At 43.1% G+C, this 16586-nt stretch overlaps 1 protein-coding gene across 2 annotated transcripts in view; it reads left to right on the forward strand.

Moving 5' to 3' along the window:
- Window positions 1-16586, forward strand: part of ttll7 (tubulin tyrosine ligase-like family, member 7) — a 139929-nt gene that overhangs the window by 56707 nt on the left and 66636 nt on the right. For both annotated transcript variants that reach the window (XM_035774594.2, XM_035774593.2), the window contains exons 5-8: window positions 2350-2417; window positions 2579-2737; window positions 15165-15387; window positions 15982-16146. In XM_035774594.2, coding sequence (XP_035630487.1) covers window positions 2350-2417; window positions 2579-2737; window positions 15165-15387; window positions 15982-16146 — 615 coding nt within the window. The remainder of the gene's footprint in view (window positions 1-2349; window positions 2418-2578; window positions 2738-15164; window positions 15388-15981; window positions 16147-16586) is intronic.

Consider the following 16586-nt stretch of genomic DNA (forward strand, 5'->3'; position numbering starts at 1 on the left):
CCATGCTGGTTAAGTGTGCCTTGACTTCTAAATAAATCACTGACAGTGTCACCAGCAAAGCAACCCCACACCATCACACCTCCTCTTCCATTCTTCACGGTGGGAACCACACATGCGGAGATCATCCGTTCACCCACTCTGCGTCTCACAAAGAACTGAAAATCTCAAATTTGGACTAAAGGACAGATTTCCACCGGTCTAATGTCCATTGCTTGTGTTTCTTGGCCCAAGCAAGTCTCTTCTTCTTATTGGTGTCCTTTAGTAGTGGTTTCTTTGCAGCAATTCGACCGTGAAGGCCTGATTCACGCAGTCTCCTGAACAGTTGATGTTGAGATGTGTCTGTAGCTTGAACTCTGTGAAGCATTTATTTGGGCTGCAATCTCAGGTGCAGTAAACTCTAATGAACTGATCCTCTGCAGCAGAGGTAAGTCTGGGTCTTCCTTTCCTGTGGCGGTCCTCATGAGAGCCAGTTTCATCATAGCGCTTGATGGTTGATGTCTTAAAGTAACGATGGACTGTTATTTTTGAGCTGTTCTTGCCATAATATGGTCTTTTACCAAATAGTGCTATGTTCTGTATACTCTCTTGGGGCTCTGTGGGGTCTGTTTGTGTTAGTACCAGCTGTCTGAAGGGACTCTTCTTTAGGCTCACCTCTCTGTAGGTGAGGGCTTTGTTATGGAAGGTTTGAGAATTCCTTTTAGGTGCTTGTAGAATTTAATTGCTATTTTCTGGATTTTGATAATTTGTGGGAAACATCCTAATTCTGTTCTTCATGCATTATTTGTTGTTTTACGTGGTACACTGAGGATGTTTTTGCAGATTTCTGCATGCAGAGTCTCAATTTGGTGTTTGTCCCATTTTGTGAATTCTTGGTTGGTGAGTGGACCCCAGACCTCACATCCATAGAGGGAAATGGTTTCTATAACTGTTTAAGTATTTTTATCCAGATCCTAATTGGGATGCAAAATGTGATGTTCCTTCCGTAGATGGCCCTTCTTGCTTTGCCTCTCAGATCGTTCACAGCTTTGTGGAAGTTACCTGAAGTGCTAATGTTTAGGCCGAGATACAGTAGGTATTGTTTTTTGTGTACTTTAGGGCAACACTGTCTTTGGTGGAATTTTGTATTTGTGGTCCTGGCAACTGGACATTTTTTGGAACACCATTATTTTTCTCTTCCTGAGATTAACTGTCAGGGCCTAAGTCTGACAGAATCTGTGCAGAAGATCTAGTTACTGGTCTTGGTCCTTCGTTGGAGACAGAAGCTCTCTCTCTCTCTCTCTCTCTCTCTCTCTCTCTCTCATAACTGAGACATCAACAGTGATGCTCAGTCAAAACATTAACAAAGGTTTTTCAGAGGTCTTTGTGTTCCTTTGAAAATGGCCCCAACTGCATTTGAGCTCTCACTGCTGTGTGAACTTGACCTCCTCAGCGAGCGCCATGTGCAAGCCATCCATCTTCGGAATCAGCTATTTGATTACCCCGGACAGTAATGATCGATTTAAAGCACTGCAGAGTCAAAGGGAATTAGGCATAGCTAAGTGAAGATACAGGAAGTGTAGGTTGGAACAAAACTGGTTGAACATTACTTCTGTAGGGTATATGCTCAACATGTCTCTCTGTGGCAATTGGAAGTATCACTACATACTTTGCATAGCTAGAATGATTTCGACTTTCAGATGCAATAGTCTCATAAGCTTACAACAGAAATAAGGAGAATAAAAGGAATCCCTGAACAAACGGTTTTGATTTCCACTCATGATGCCTCTCACATGCACAGCTTTCAGCCTAATTGTGAGATTTCTTCCAAATCTCAGAGCACCTAATTACATCTGTCTCGTATGTATAATCACGGATTCCTTTCACACACGTGTTGGTGTTTATTTTCTTCATTCCTTCTTTCTCTCGTTCTGTGATTTACTTGGAAAGTTTGCTGTCAAGCTGCAGTTCATACGAGCCTAATTAACGCCCCTGTTCAACCTCATTTGGTCAAAGAATACAGAAAACCCAGGCTTTTTTCTCTCTCCCACATTCAAAGCAATTCATTCATCTGTCACTGCCTACAATTGCCGGAGCTCCGATGCACAACCAATTACCTTACCCCTTGGAGTAAAGATTGATCGTCTTTTTTCGTTTTAAATTAAAAACGATGGGGTAAACCAAATAAAGATTAAGAAACGTCTAACAGTCACCTTTTGTTTTGAGTCCGTAATTGGGCATAAATGTCAGAACATTGTAATCTCACATCAGGGTTTTCTCTTTAATGTTACAATTTTGGGGGCGAAGTTGGAGGTAGGTAAACGGCGCAATGGCCTCAAAAACATTATTATTTCTGCATGTCTTTTTCTGTAGAGAATTAACCATTTCCCTGGGATGGGGGAGATTTGCCGGAAAGACTGTTTGGCAAGGAATATGTCCAAGTAAGTGCTTTTCCTGTTCTTTTACACCACTAAGTTGGTTACTAGTTAGTAATTGGCTAAGCATTATACAAACTTTGGGGTTTGTTATATAAACAATTTTACAGTGAAGATATTTATTTCTCTTATTGTCCCCACTCCCTTTCTCTTCTCCCCGCACACAGAATGATCAAGAGCCAGCCTCAGGAGTACAGCTTTATTCCCAAAACGTGGATCTTCCCCGCCGAGTACACCCAGTTTCAGAACTACGTGAAGGAGCTGCGGCGGAAACGCAAGCAGAAGACGTTTATCGTCAAGCCTGCCAACGGAGCCATGGGTCACGGGTAAGTCAAGGGTGGAGGGTGAGGATGGATTGTCGGGCCATTACAAGTGACTGACTGAGAGAAAGATAATAGGGGGGAGATGGCCCTGACATAAGCTTGGAAATAATAACGTGCCAGGGCCTCAATTATGTAATTCAGTCGAAAGAATAAAACAATTCTCATAGCAGGCCTCGTTTACAACTTTCCGTACATAAATCAGTGGATAGCGAGGACGCGGCCGGCGCGCTGTCAAGTCCATTCCCTGAAGGTCCCTGCATGTGATTGTTGAATCACCACAGATCACCACGGAGATCGGGTCTGACTAGAAATAGACCCTGCTGCCCCGGGCTGCTTCTATCTCTCCTTCAGAAGGCAATGGCAGCCAGTTTAGGGTCGTTATCACTGGGCACCAAACGCAAGAAGACGGCCTGGAACAAGGTGGGACTGTACCTGAACTTTTCCAATAACAAACGTACCTATTCGTTGTCTGTTGCAAAATGTTTTTAAACCTTTTCCGTTGCTGCACAAATGATCACGGCCCGGGTCGATCACAAAGTCCAAAGGGTCTTTCAAGTACCGTTTTTTGTGTAAAAAGTATAAGCCAAGTATTATGGCCCATCATTGCAATGATGTGAGACAAGAGTTGGCTACAGCTCAGACAGTATGCATACGAGGCTACCCTTTTTCATTTTAAATGGCTGATTCCTTTGGTGCGCATTATTTCCAGCACTATGTAGACAATGTGTAGGCTGTTTATCAGGGTCTGTAGTATTGTAAATGCTTGAAAAGAAGCCTTTTCGGCCTTGTAGTATTCTAAGGGAGCTTAGGCTGTATTTTGACTTTGCACCAATAGATGGAGGTAGTGAAGTGCGTATAACACTTGTGTGTGTATTGGCCCACACTCATTTCTGTTTGTCCTTGTGGGATATGAGCAATACTTATGGCCCCATGCTACAGTCAGTAAGCCCTTATTTATTAAAAAATAAAAGCTGGCAACGGCTGAATTATTGCTATACATTAAAAAAGTGAAAGATGATGAGATTAGCTCGGCCATTTGGAGGGGGATGCGAGAGATTTAGATTTGAGAAACGCACAGCGTGACGCAGGAAATTAAGTTATATCTTCCCCAGTAATTTATTTTCAGTCTGAGAACTAAATGAAGTTATTGTTTGTGTCTGAACCGAAGCTTGTTAAAAAGTGTTGGGCTTAAACACAAGATCCCCACTGGTGCTAAATTAAACCCAGGTTTTGATTACTTGACATGTGTGCTCATCAATCATGTCCTCTAATCTATAACCGCTCTGGCTACAAATACTTTTTAACCCTGTCCACATCATCCATCTTTCTATCAAAGTTATACCACTGACTTCTCAGATCTTCATCATACTTTAGACCTACACTGAAGAAAAATATAAACTCAGAATGGGAAGTGTTGGTCCCATGTTTCATGAACTGGAATAAAAGATCCCAGAAATCTTCCATACACACAAAAAGCTTATTTCTCTCACATTTTGTGGACAAATTAGTTTACATCCCTGTTAGTGAGCATTTCTCCTTTGCAAAGATATTCCATCCACCTGACAGGTGCGGCATATCAAGAAGCTGATTAAACAGCATGATCATTACACAGGTGCACCTGGGGACAATAAAATGCCACTCTAAAGTGTGCAGTTTTGCCACACAACACAATGTCACAGATGCAGTTTTGAGGGAGCGTGCAGTTGGCATGCTGACTGCAGGAATGTCCACCGGAGCTGTTGCCAGAGAATTTTATGTTCATTTCTCTACCGTAAGCTGCCTCCAACGTCGTTTTAAAGAATTTGGCAGCACGTCCAACCGGCCTTACAACCGCAGACCACGTGTAACCACGTCAGCCCAGGACCTGTATCCTGGGCTGTACGGCAACTGCTCCGCCCAAAACCATAAGGCTCTCCAGAGGGTAGTGCGGTCTGCACAACGCATCACCGGGGGAAAACTACCTGCCCTCCAGGACACCTAAACCACCCGATGTCACAGGAAGGTCAAAAAGACCATCAAGGACAACAACCACCTGAGCCACTGCCTGTTCACCCCGTTATCATCCAGAAGTTGAGGCCAGTACAGGTGCATCAAAGCAGGGACCGAGAGACTGAAAAACAGCTTCTATCTCAAGGCCATCAGACTGTTGAACATCCATCACTAACTCAGAGAGGCTGCTGCCTGCATAGAGACTCAACTCCAGCTCACTTTAATAATGGAAATCAAGTCTCAAGCCACTCAAGTCTCAATCACCACTTTATTTTAAGAATGTGAAATGTCAGAATTATAGTAGGGAGAAAAACTGAAATAATAAATCTATGTACACTCAATTAGTATTTGGTAGCATTGCCTTTAAATTGTTTAACTTGGGTCAAATGTTCAGGTAGCCTTCCACAACCTTCCCACAATAAGTTGGCTGAATTTTGTCCCATTCCTCCTGACAGAGCTGGTGTAACTGAGTCAGGTTTCCTCCTTACTCGCACACACTTTTTCAGTTCTGCCCACAGATTTTCTATAGGATTGAGGTCAGGGATTTGTGATGGCCACTCCAATACCTTGACTTTGTTGTCTTTAAGCCATTTTACCACAACTTTGGAAGTATGCTTGGGGTCACTGTCCAGTTGGAAGACCAATTTGCAACCAAGCTTTAACTGATGTCTTGAGATGTTGCTTCAATATATCCACATAATTTCCCCCCCTCATGATGCCATCTATTTTGTGAAGTGCACCAGTCCTTCCTGCAGTAAAGCACCCCACAACATGATGCTGCCACCCCCGTGCTTCATGGTTGGGATGGTGTTCTTCGGCTTGCAAGCCTTCCCCGTTTTCCTCCAAACATAACGATGGTCATTATGGCCAAACAGTACTATTTACCTCATCAGACCAGAGGACATTTCTCCAAAAAGTACAATCTTTGTCCTCATGTGCAGTTGCAAACCATAGTCTGGCTTTTTTATGGCGGTCTTGGAGCTTCTTCCTTGCTGAGCGGCCTTTCAGGTTATGTCGATATAGGACTCGTTTTACTGTGGATATAGACACTTTTGTACCTGTTTCCTCCAGCATCTTCACAAGGTCCTTTGCTGTTGTTCTGGAATTGATTTGCACATTTCGAACCTAAGTACATTAATCTCTAGGAGACAATACACGTCTCGTTCCTGAGCGGTATGACGGCTGTGTGGTCCCATGGTGTTCATACTTGCATACTATTGTTTGTACAGATGAACGTGGTACCTTCACGCGTTTGGAAATTGCTCCCAAGGATGAACCAGACTTCTGATTTCTTTTGATTTTTCCCATGATGTCAAGCAGAGAGGCGCTGAGTTTGAAGGTAGGCCTTGAAATACATCCATAGGTACACCTCCAATTGACTCAAATGATGTCAATTAGCCTATCAGAAGCTTCTAAAGCCATGACATAATTTTCTGGAATTTTCCAAGCTGTTTAAAGGCACAGTCAATTTATTGTATGACCCACTGGAATTGTGATACAGCGAATTATAAGTGAAATAATCTGTCTGTAAACAATTGTAGGAAAAATTACTTGTGTCATGCACAAAGTAGATGTCCTAACCGACTTGCCAGAACTATAGTTTGTTATCAAGACATTTGTGGAGTGGTTGGAAAGCTAGTTTTAATGACTCCAACCTAAGTGTATGTAAACGTCCGACTTCAACTGTATATACTGTACTCTATACCATCTACTGCATCTTGCCTATGCCGCACGGCCATCGTTCATCCATATATTTACATGTTATTTTTCATCCCTTTACACTTGTGTGTGTATAAGGTAGTTGTTGTGAAATTGTTTGATTACTTTTTAGATATTACTGCACTGTCGGAACTAGAAGCGCAAACATCTAACCATGTGTATGTTACCAAAAATGTTTCATTTGATATGACCTCCACATCCGGCTTCTTCACCTGCGGGATCGTCTGAGACCAACCACCTCGACAGCTGATTTAACTGAGTAGTATTTCTGTGTGTAATTTGTATTTGTATTTATTAGGGATCCCCATTAGTTCCTGCCAAGGTAGCAGCTACTCTTCCTGGGGTCCAGCAACATTAAGGCAGTTATGCATTTTAAAAACATTACACAACATTCATAACAGATTTCACAACATATTAGGTGTGTGCCCTCAGGCCCCTACTCTACTCTACCACATATCTACAACACAAAATCCATCTGTACATGTGTGTGGAATGTGTATGTTATCATGTGTTTGTATGCATGTGTCTATGTTTGTGTTGAGGGACCGACTTCTCTAAACAAGGAGAGGGACCGACTTCGCGAAAGTCGTGACAGTTCTCGACTTGGGGACTGTGAAGAGACCTCTAGTGGGAGATGTCTTGTGGGGTATGTGTGTCCGAGCTGAGTGCCAGTAGTTCAATCAGACAGCTCGGTGCATTCAACATGTCAGTACCTCTCACAAATACAAGTAATGATGAAGTCAATCTCTCCTCCACTTTGTGCCAAGCGAGATTGCGAGATTGACATGCATATTATTAATGTTAGTTCTCTTGTGTACATCCAAGGGCCAGCTGTGCTGCCATGTGCAGCCATTCTCCTAAGTCCCTCTGAACAAAGTCCAGGAGCGACAAAACTAGGGCCTGTAGGACCTGCCTTGTTGATAGTTGTCACGAACGTCGTCAGGGAAATGACCGGACCAAGGTGCAGCGTCGTGAGCGTACAATTTCTTTAAATGTTATAAATGTCGCCAACAAAACAAGAAACAACAAAAGTGAAGCTGACTCGGTCTACACAGGCCACTAACACAGACCACTACCCACAAAATACAAAGGGAAAAAGGCTGCCTAAGTATGATTCCCAATCAGAGACAGCGATAGACTGATTGAGAACCATACCTGGCAAAAACATAGAAACAGAAAACATAGAAATAAAGAAACTAGAATGCCCACCCTAGTCACACCCTGGCCTAGATAAAAGCCTCTCTATGGCCAGGGTGTGACAGTACCACCACCCCCAAAGGTGCGGACTACGGCCGCAAAACTTGACTTTCAAGGGAAGGGTCCAGGTGGGCATCCCTTACGGCGGCGGCTCTGGTGCGGGACGTAGACCCCCCTCCGCCTCTGGCTCCCCCACTTTACTGGCGCCTCTGGTGTGCGGACCCTCGTCGCCAACCCCAGACTGGGGACCCTCGTTGCGGGCCACGGACCGTGGACCCTCGCTGCCGACCCCGGACCGGGGACCCTCGCTGCCGGCCCCGGACCGGGGACCTTCGCTGCCAGCCCCAGACTGGGGACCCTCGTTGCGGGCCCCGGACTGGGGACCCTCGTTGTGGACCCCTGACTGGCCCGTGGAGCAGGCACAGGACTCACCAGGCTGGGGAGACCTACTGGAGGCCTGGTCCTTGGAGGAGGCACAGGACGAACCGGGCTGTGGGGGAGCACTGGAGATCTAGGGCGTATCCTTGGCACCACTCTTCCAGGCTGAATGCCCACTTTAGCCCGGCACCTCCAGAGCGCAGGCACAGGTCGAACCGGGCTGTGGGGGAGCACTGGAGATCTGTTGCTTAGACCTTGCACCGGTCCTCTTGGCTGAATGCCCAATTTAGCCCAGCACGTGCGGAGCGCAGGCATAGGACGAACCGGGCTGTCACAGCGCACCGGAGACACAGTGCGCAGAGCCGGCGCAGGACTCACCAGGCTGTGGAGGCGCACTGGAGGTCTGGAGCGTAGAGCTGGCACAAGACGTGCAGGGCTGGGGCGGCGCACAGGAGGCCTGGTGCGTGGGGCTGGCACAGTCTTAACCAGACGGCTAGCACGCACCTCAGGACGTGTATGGAGAGCTGACTCAGGTGACATTAAACTGAGGGCATGCTCCGTAGGGCAAATGTCGTACCTCATGCACCAACACAACAGCTCTCTCCTAACTCTCCCTCCAATCTCCCCATCAACTCCTTAACTGTCTCTGCTTCACTCCCTTCACTCCCCTCCAAGTTCACCTTCTTCTCCCCGACTGGCTCTGGTTCCAACCTCGGCTCCGCCGACCGTCCCGTGTGCTCCGCCCAAACATTTTTTGGGGCTGCCTCTCCTGGACATGCTGCTTGGTCCTTTGGTGGTGGGTAGTTCTGTCACGAACGTCGTCAGGGAAATTACCGGACCAAGGTGCAGCGTAGTGAGCCTACATTTTCTTTTAATATTATAAATGTCGCCAACAAAACAAGAAACAACAAAAATGAATGTGAATCTGACTAGGGCTATACAGGCCACTAACACAGACTACCCACAAAATACAAAGGAAAAAAGGCTAGAAGGTATGATTCCCAATTAGAGACCACGATAGACAGCTGTCCCTGATTGAGAGCCATACCTGGCCAAAACATAGAAACAGAAAACATAGAAATAAAGAGACTAGAATGCACACCCTGGCCTGCCCAAAATAGAGAATAAAAGCCTCTCTTTGGCCAGGGCGTGACAATAGTACTGTTAAGAATGCAGAGCAGCACTTTATTATAGACAGACTTCTCCCCATGCTAGCTACTGTTGTATCAACATGTTTTGTAATAAAGCCCTTTTGTGGGGAAAAACTAATTCTGATTGGTTTGGCCTGGCTCCCCAGTGGGTGCGTCCCTGCCCAGTCATGTGAAATCCATAGATTGGAGCCTAATTCATTTTTTTCAATTGACTGATTTCCCTTACTTCACATGGAGGATTAATAAAGCCAGGCACATTTAACAGTTAGGCTGTTATAACTATAGTCTTAATACATTTAGACAATTATGGCAAGGGCTGTTTTCTCGTCTCCTAACTCAACTGCTGCCTCCAACCCATTGTTCTCAACACCTATATGCTGGGTAACTTTGCTATTATGCACATACTGTATCTACATTGTCGAGGAAAAGGCGCCAATTCAACAGCACACTGATGTTTCAGAACCACGGACAGCGACCTCTATCCAATGCAGGGGAAAGTGCATTTGTTCTAAAATAATATGGTTTTATTAGTGTTGCACCATTTTTCTTATGTAATAACCATATCCAATTTCAGTAGCACATGTCTTAGGGTGGTGGACTGTGCCACCCCCACGACCTCCACAATGGATTAGTCCACTCAGCCAGGTGAGAATCAGGCAGGTGTCTTGTACACCATGAAACTGAAAAAAATATATACTGTGTATATATATATATATACCGTACCAGTCAAAAGTTTGGACACACCTACTCAATCCAGGGTTTTTCTTAATTTTGTATTATTTTCCACATTGTAGAAAAATAGTGAAGACATCAAAGCTAGGAAATAACACATATGGAATCATGTACTAACCAAAAAAAGGAGTGTTAAACCAATCAAAATATATTTTATATTTGAGATTCTTCAAAGTAGCCACCCATTGTCTTGATGACAGCTTTGCACACTCTTGGCATTCTCTCAAACAGCTTCATGTGTGCCTTGTTAAAAGTTCATTTGTGTAATTTCTTTCCTTCTTAATGCGTTTGAGCCGATCAGTTGTGTTGTGACAAGGTAGGGGTGGTATACAGAACATAGTCCTATTTGGTAAAATACCAAGTCCATATTATGGCAAGAACAGCTCAAATAAGCAAAGAGAAATGACAGACCATCATTACTTTACAACACGAAGGACAATCAATCAGGAAAATTGAAAGAACTTTTAAAGTTTCTTCAAGTGCAGTAGCAAAAACCACAAAGCGCTATGATGAAACTGGCTCTCATGAGGACCGCCACAGGAAAGGAAGACCCAGAGTTACCTCTGCTGCAGAGGATAAGTTCATTAGTGTTACTTTTCGCATCTCAACATCAACTGTTCAGAGGAGACTGCAGAATCAGGCCTTCATGGTCGAATTGCTGCAAAGAAACCACTACTAAAGGACACCAAATAGAAGAGGAGACTTGCTTGTGCCAAGAAACACGAGCAATGGACATTAGACCGGTGGAAATCTGTCCTTTTTGTATGATGAGATTTTTGGTTCCAACCACCGTGTCTTTGTGAAACGCAGAGTAGGTAAATGGATGATCTCCACATGTGTAGTTTCCACCGTAAAGCATGGAGGTGTCATTCTGTGGGGGTGCTTTGCTGGTGACACTGTTTGTGATTTTATTTAGAATTCAAGGCACACTTAACCAGCATGGCTTCCACAACATTCTGCAGCAATATGCTGTCCCATCTGGTTAGCACTTAGTCCCACAATCATTTGTTTTTCAACAGGACAATGACCAAACACACCTCCAGGCTGTGTAAGGGCTATTTGACCAAGAAGGAGATTGATGGAGTGCTGCATCAGATGACCTGGCCTCCACAATCACCCAATTGAGATGGTTTGGGATGAGTTGGACCACAGAGTGAAGGAAAAGCAGCCAACAAGTGCTCAGCATATGTGGGAACTCCTTCAAGACTGTTGGAAAAGCATTCCAGATGAAGCTGGTTGAGGAAATGCCAAGAGTGTTCAAAGCTGTCATCAAGGCAAAGAGTGGCTACTTCAAAGAATCTCAAATATAAAATATATTTCGATTTTTTTTTAAATACTTCTTTGGTTACTACATGATTCCATATGTGTTATTGCATTTTTTTGATGTCTTCACTATTATTCTACAATGTAGAAAATAGTAAAAATAAAGAAAAACCCTGGAATGAGTAGGTGTGCCCAAACTTTTGACTGGTACTGTACGAACTGCTCGGCTAAAGAAATATTGGACGACCAACTGCCTGTCGACCAAACAATCGACCAGTTTACTAAATGGGTTCAGCCCTAGCCTGTACCATACCTATATTCCATTGAATGTGATCAGGACAACATTAGAAAACCTGTAAAAACATGGTTTCTGTCATGCCCTGACCTTAGAGCTTTTTATGTCTCTATTTTGGTTTGGTCAGGGTGTGATTTGGGTGGGCATTCTATGTTATTTTTTCTATGTTTTTGTATTTCTTTGTTTTATGGTTCTCAATCAGGGACAGCTGTCTATCGTTGTCTCTGATTGGGAACCATACTTAGGTAACTTTTTCCCACATGGTTTTTGTGGGTAGTTAATTTCTGTTTAGTGTTTTGCACCTTTTACAGGACTATTTCGGTTTCAGTTATTCTCTTTGTTATTTTTGTTATAGTGTTCCGTTAAAATAAAAAGCATGAACACTTTTACCACGCAGCGCTTTGGTCCGATGATTCCTCTTCCTCATCTTCAGACGACAAAAAACGTTACAGTTTCCTAATTTTCCTGTTGTGGATTAGTGCCTCCATACTTCCCTATACGGTCCTACAGCCTCCATCCAGGCCAAAGCTTCTGTCTACCCAGAAAATCGTTATTTGAAAATACCAACTTTTCAAATACTCAAGGTAGTTGAATTTAGAGTTTCAACTAAAGGTTATTATTTTCTATGAATTTCAAGTACAGGTCTCAGAAAAAGAAATAATATTACAAAATATTTTAAATACCTCTCAGAAAACAAAATAATATTTGAAGATATTTGAAAATATGCAAGTTAGTTAAAAACAAAACAAATACTTATTGATGGCTGCCAAATATTTGCTGAAGAACCAAAAACCACAACAAGCAGTTGAATTAGTCTAAATATATGATCATGACCACACAGTTTGGAGGGCTATCATATATGATGTCTCTCTTGCTGCTGGTGAGTCTCTGATCCACTTCTACGCAGTCGACACCATTCTGTATACTTCTGGCCCTTCTTTGGACACTGTGTTAACAACCCTCTAGACGAGCTTCAATGCCATACAACTCTCTTTCCGTGGCCTCCAACTGTTCTTAAATACAAGTAAAACCAAATGCATGCTCTTCAACCAATCGCTGCCTGCACCTGCCCACCCGTCTAGCATCACTACTCTGGACGGTTCTGACTTAGAATATGTGGACAACTACAAATACCTAGGTGTCTGGTTACTGTAAACTCTCCTTCCAGACTCACATCAAACATCTCCAATCCCAAAAATACATCTAGAATTGGCTTCATATTTCACAACAAAGCATCCTTCACTGACCATCCTACCGATCCTCGACTTCGGCGATGTAATTTACAAAATAGCCTTCAATACCCTACTCAATAATTTGAATGCAGTCTATCACAGTGCTCCGTTTTGTCACCAAAGCCCCATATATTACCCACCACTGCGACCTGTACGCTCTCATTGGCTGGCCCTCGCTTCATACTCGTCGCCAAAATCCACTGGCTCCAGGTCATCTACAAGACCCTGCTAGGTAAAGTCCCCCCGTATCTCAGCTCGCTGGTCACCATAGCAGCACCCACCTGTAGCACGCGCTCCAGCAGGTATATCTCTCTGGTCACCCCCAAAACCAATTCTTCCTTTGGCCGCCTCTCCTTCCAGTTCTCTGCTGCCAATGACTGAAACGAACTACAACAATCTCAAACTGGAAACACTTATCTCCCTCACTAGCTTGAAGCACCAGCTGTCAGAGCAGCTCACAGATTACTATACCTGTACATAGCCCATCTACAATTTAGCCCAAACAACTACCTCTTCCCCTACTGTATTTATTTATTTTGCTCCTTTGCACCCCATTATTTCTATTTCTATATCGCACATTTTTCCACTGCAAATCTACCATTCCAGTATTTTTCTTGCTATATTGTATTTACTTCGCCACCATGGCCTTTTTTTTTGCCTTTTACCCTTATCTCACCTCATTTGCTCACATTGTATATAGACTTATTTTTCTACTGTATTATTGACTGTATGTTTGTTTTACTCCATGTGTAACTCTGAGTTGTTGTATGTGTCGAACTGCTTTGCTTTATCTTGGCCAAGTCGCAATTGTAAATGAGAACTTGTTCTCAACTTGCCTACCTGGTTAAATACAGGTGAAATAAAACAAGTATATGAATCTTAATATTTAGTCTAGAATTAAATACCTGAGGCTCGTGGAATCATCTCAACATTAGAGTAGACCACTTTTGCCGTTTAAAAATTAAATATTTTCATATATTGATAAAAGGTCATTTAGTAACACTTGGAATCAAGTTCTTATACAGGTGTAGCAACTTTGATTACTACAATATTAACATTGTTGTTACATAGGACTTTGGAATTGCTTTATGATTGCATAACAATACATAACAAGTCACTGTTCCTCTGATGTACAGTAGTTGCTAAAACTCAGCTCATTGCTATGCAATTAAAATGCAATTACTAAAGTATTATTTAACAGCATGCTAATAAAATGTTCCAAAAGTAATTAAAGTGTTATTACACAGGCACAAGACCGGTTCATGTTAATTGCTACTAAGAATGCTAACAGTAACAACATTTGTCTATTAACTGTGGAAAGGAAACAAAATATCAACAAAAAAACTGCCTTCTTGAATGAACTACAACCAAGGTAGATGGAAAATCATGTTTGTTTGTATACTGAGTAAACTATCTCTTTAAAGATGGTATAGGGTGTGTTTGAAACAAGATGGGCAAAGAGGTTAAACGTTTTTTTTGCTAAGCTTCCATTTTCCTGTTGGCAATGTTTGGAAATGGCTTTTAATTGCTCTGCAGTATTTTCAGGTGTCATAATGTCAATTGCAGCTTTCAACCTTTTCAGTGGCACGTTGAAAGAGTCATACAGTAGTTGAGCATCACTCCTTATTTATAAGTATCAGTACAAAATATCATTGGTTTGACTTGATTAACTACACCAGGGGCAATGGACATCCAGGAGAATGGACATTTACAAAATGTTAAGATATAAATGTATCATGTAGATCAAATATGATCTAATGTCAGATAGATTTCAATAGTATAGGAAACAATGTTATACTTTCCGCAAAGCATATTTACAAGTATATTTATACAATGTCTGGTCTACTCCCATGAAACAAAAATGGGGGGGATGCACCAGTATGTAACCAATTTAGCTCTGAGTGATGGTGATATGTTTTAGCCTGGACCAAGTTTTCTTAAGGGTGGCTGTTTGGAAAACACCCTCACCCCCACTCAATGGCCACAAGTCAGGCTAACTGGGGGGAACTGCGGCCTGCATACTATAACCCCTGAGTGCCAGTGACAAGAGACCAAAGCAAATAAATGAAAGAGGTTGAAATGGACAAGCATTTCCTTTTCTATTAACCTGCACATAGTCAGAGGCCATGGAACAGCATTTGATGTCGTTTACTGCTCCCAAGGATGGCGTTTGTAGCTTTTGGACTGTTTGACATTTTTGGTCAAAGAAAACTTACAATCCACTCCAGATGCTGCACTAGTGCTCATACAGGCTTCCATTTAAGTTATTCGTCGGACTTTATGTGTTTGTATATTTGTGTAGAGCACTTGTAAACCGTAGCATTAGTGAGAGAGATTTGGCCTTACCTTTTCTTTGTCCTCATTCATATAGAGCATATTTTCTGTTTCCAAATTCTCAATACACTTGAGGATTTGAAGCTACGTCAATAAAAGTAGTGGGAGACAAAGTCCTTATGTTGTTGTTCTTCTGTCAGGATCTCCTTGATACGAAACTGTGAGAAGCTCCCGGCTCAAGCTCAAGACCACTTCATAGTGCAGGAGTACCTAGACAAACCGTTCTTAATGGAGGGCTACAAGTTTGACCTCAGGATCTACATCCTTGTAACGTCCTGTGACCCTCTACGCATCTTCCTCTACAATGACGGCCTCGTCAGGATGGGCACAGAGAAATACCACACGCCCAACGAGGCCAACCTGGTGAGTGTGAAATACACACACGGGGATGCACATACACACAGGCACATACATACACACACACTTACGGAAATACACACACACTATAAAGGGCATATGGTGCCATTATCCGATGCAGCCCATGACTGCCAGCCTGTTACTGTATCAGGGAATAGAGTGCCCATGGTATTACTGCCATGTAGGCAGGGATATCTTGTCTTCTTGTATGAGATGCTGCCCAACTACAAATGGCATTGGTCTTAGTACCAAAGTTTTTTTTTGTCAGTATACTTTTATCATTGGCTTTATGAACAAAACATACAAAGAGACAAAAGACAAGGACATATTGTATTTGTATCAATATGCAGGGTTAATTAAGCAATTAAAAGCAAAAGGAGTGAGTAAGAACGACAGCAATGTAGCACACATTTTGTTAACTCTGACCCGGGCCCGTATGGGTCAATATTTAGGATCAGTTTGGCTTTTTAGATCACAATGAAGATGGACAGAGGGGATCTGATCCTAGATCAGCACTTCTACTCTGAAACACTTGATACATACTGAACTAGGGATTTGAAACGATTCAATCATTCATTAAACCCCCTACTCTCTCCACAGAGCCAGCTGTACATGCATCTAACAAACTACTCCGTCAACAAACACAACGAGAACTTCGAGAGGGACGAGACGGCAGACAAAGGCAGCAAGAGGTCCATTGGCTGGTTCACTGAGTTCCTGCGCATGAATGATTACGACGTGGCCAAGTTCTGGGGCGATGTTTCCGTAAGTGTGAGCACAGGTACACACACACGCACACTGAGCATCCGCGTACCATTCCAGTTTCGGCCAAGGTTTGAAGACTTTTGCTATGACAGGGATTCAACGACCTCCAGGCTTGTTTGGCTTTTGGATGGGCGAAACAAAACAAGTGGAGGCGTCTCTTGGAAGTCTCACATACTCATTCTGCTCGCGGTTTGTCCATCCAAACACCTTTCTCCAGTATCTTTCATCTTGTCTGAATCGGGGCGTTACTTTGGTTTGCGTTCTCTCTCTTAAATCTCGCTTGGTGCAGCTGTTTCTCAACTCCTCCTGTAATCTGTTATTATCTATGCATACATGTAGTCACTTTAAATAACTCTACCTACATGTACATATTACCTCTACTAACCGGTGCCCCCGCACATTGACTTTGTACCGGTACCCCCTGTATTAAGACTCGCTAT

This window comes from Oncorhynchus keta, chromosome 8 (assembly GCF_023373465.1).
Source record: "Oncorhynchus keta strain PuntledgeMale-10-30-2019 chromosome 8, Oket_V2, whole genome shotgun sequence".
NCBI lineage: Eukaryota > Metazoa > Chordata > Actinopteri > Salmoniformes > Salmonidae > Oncorhynchus > Oncorhynchus keta.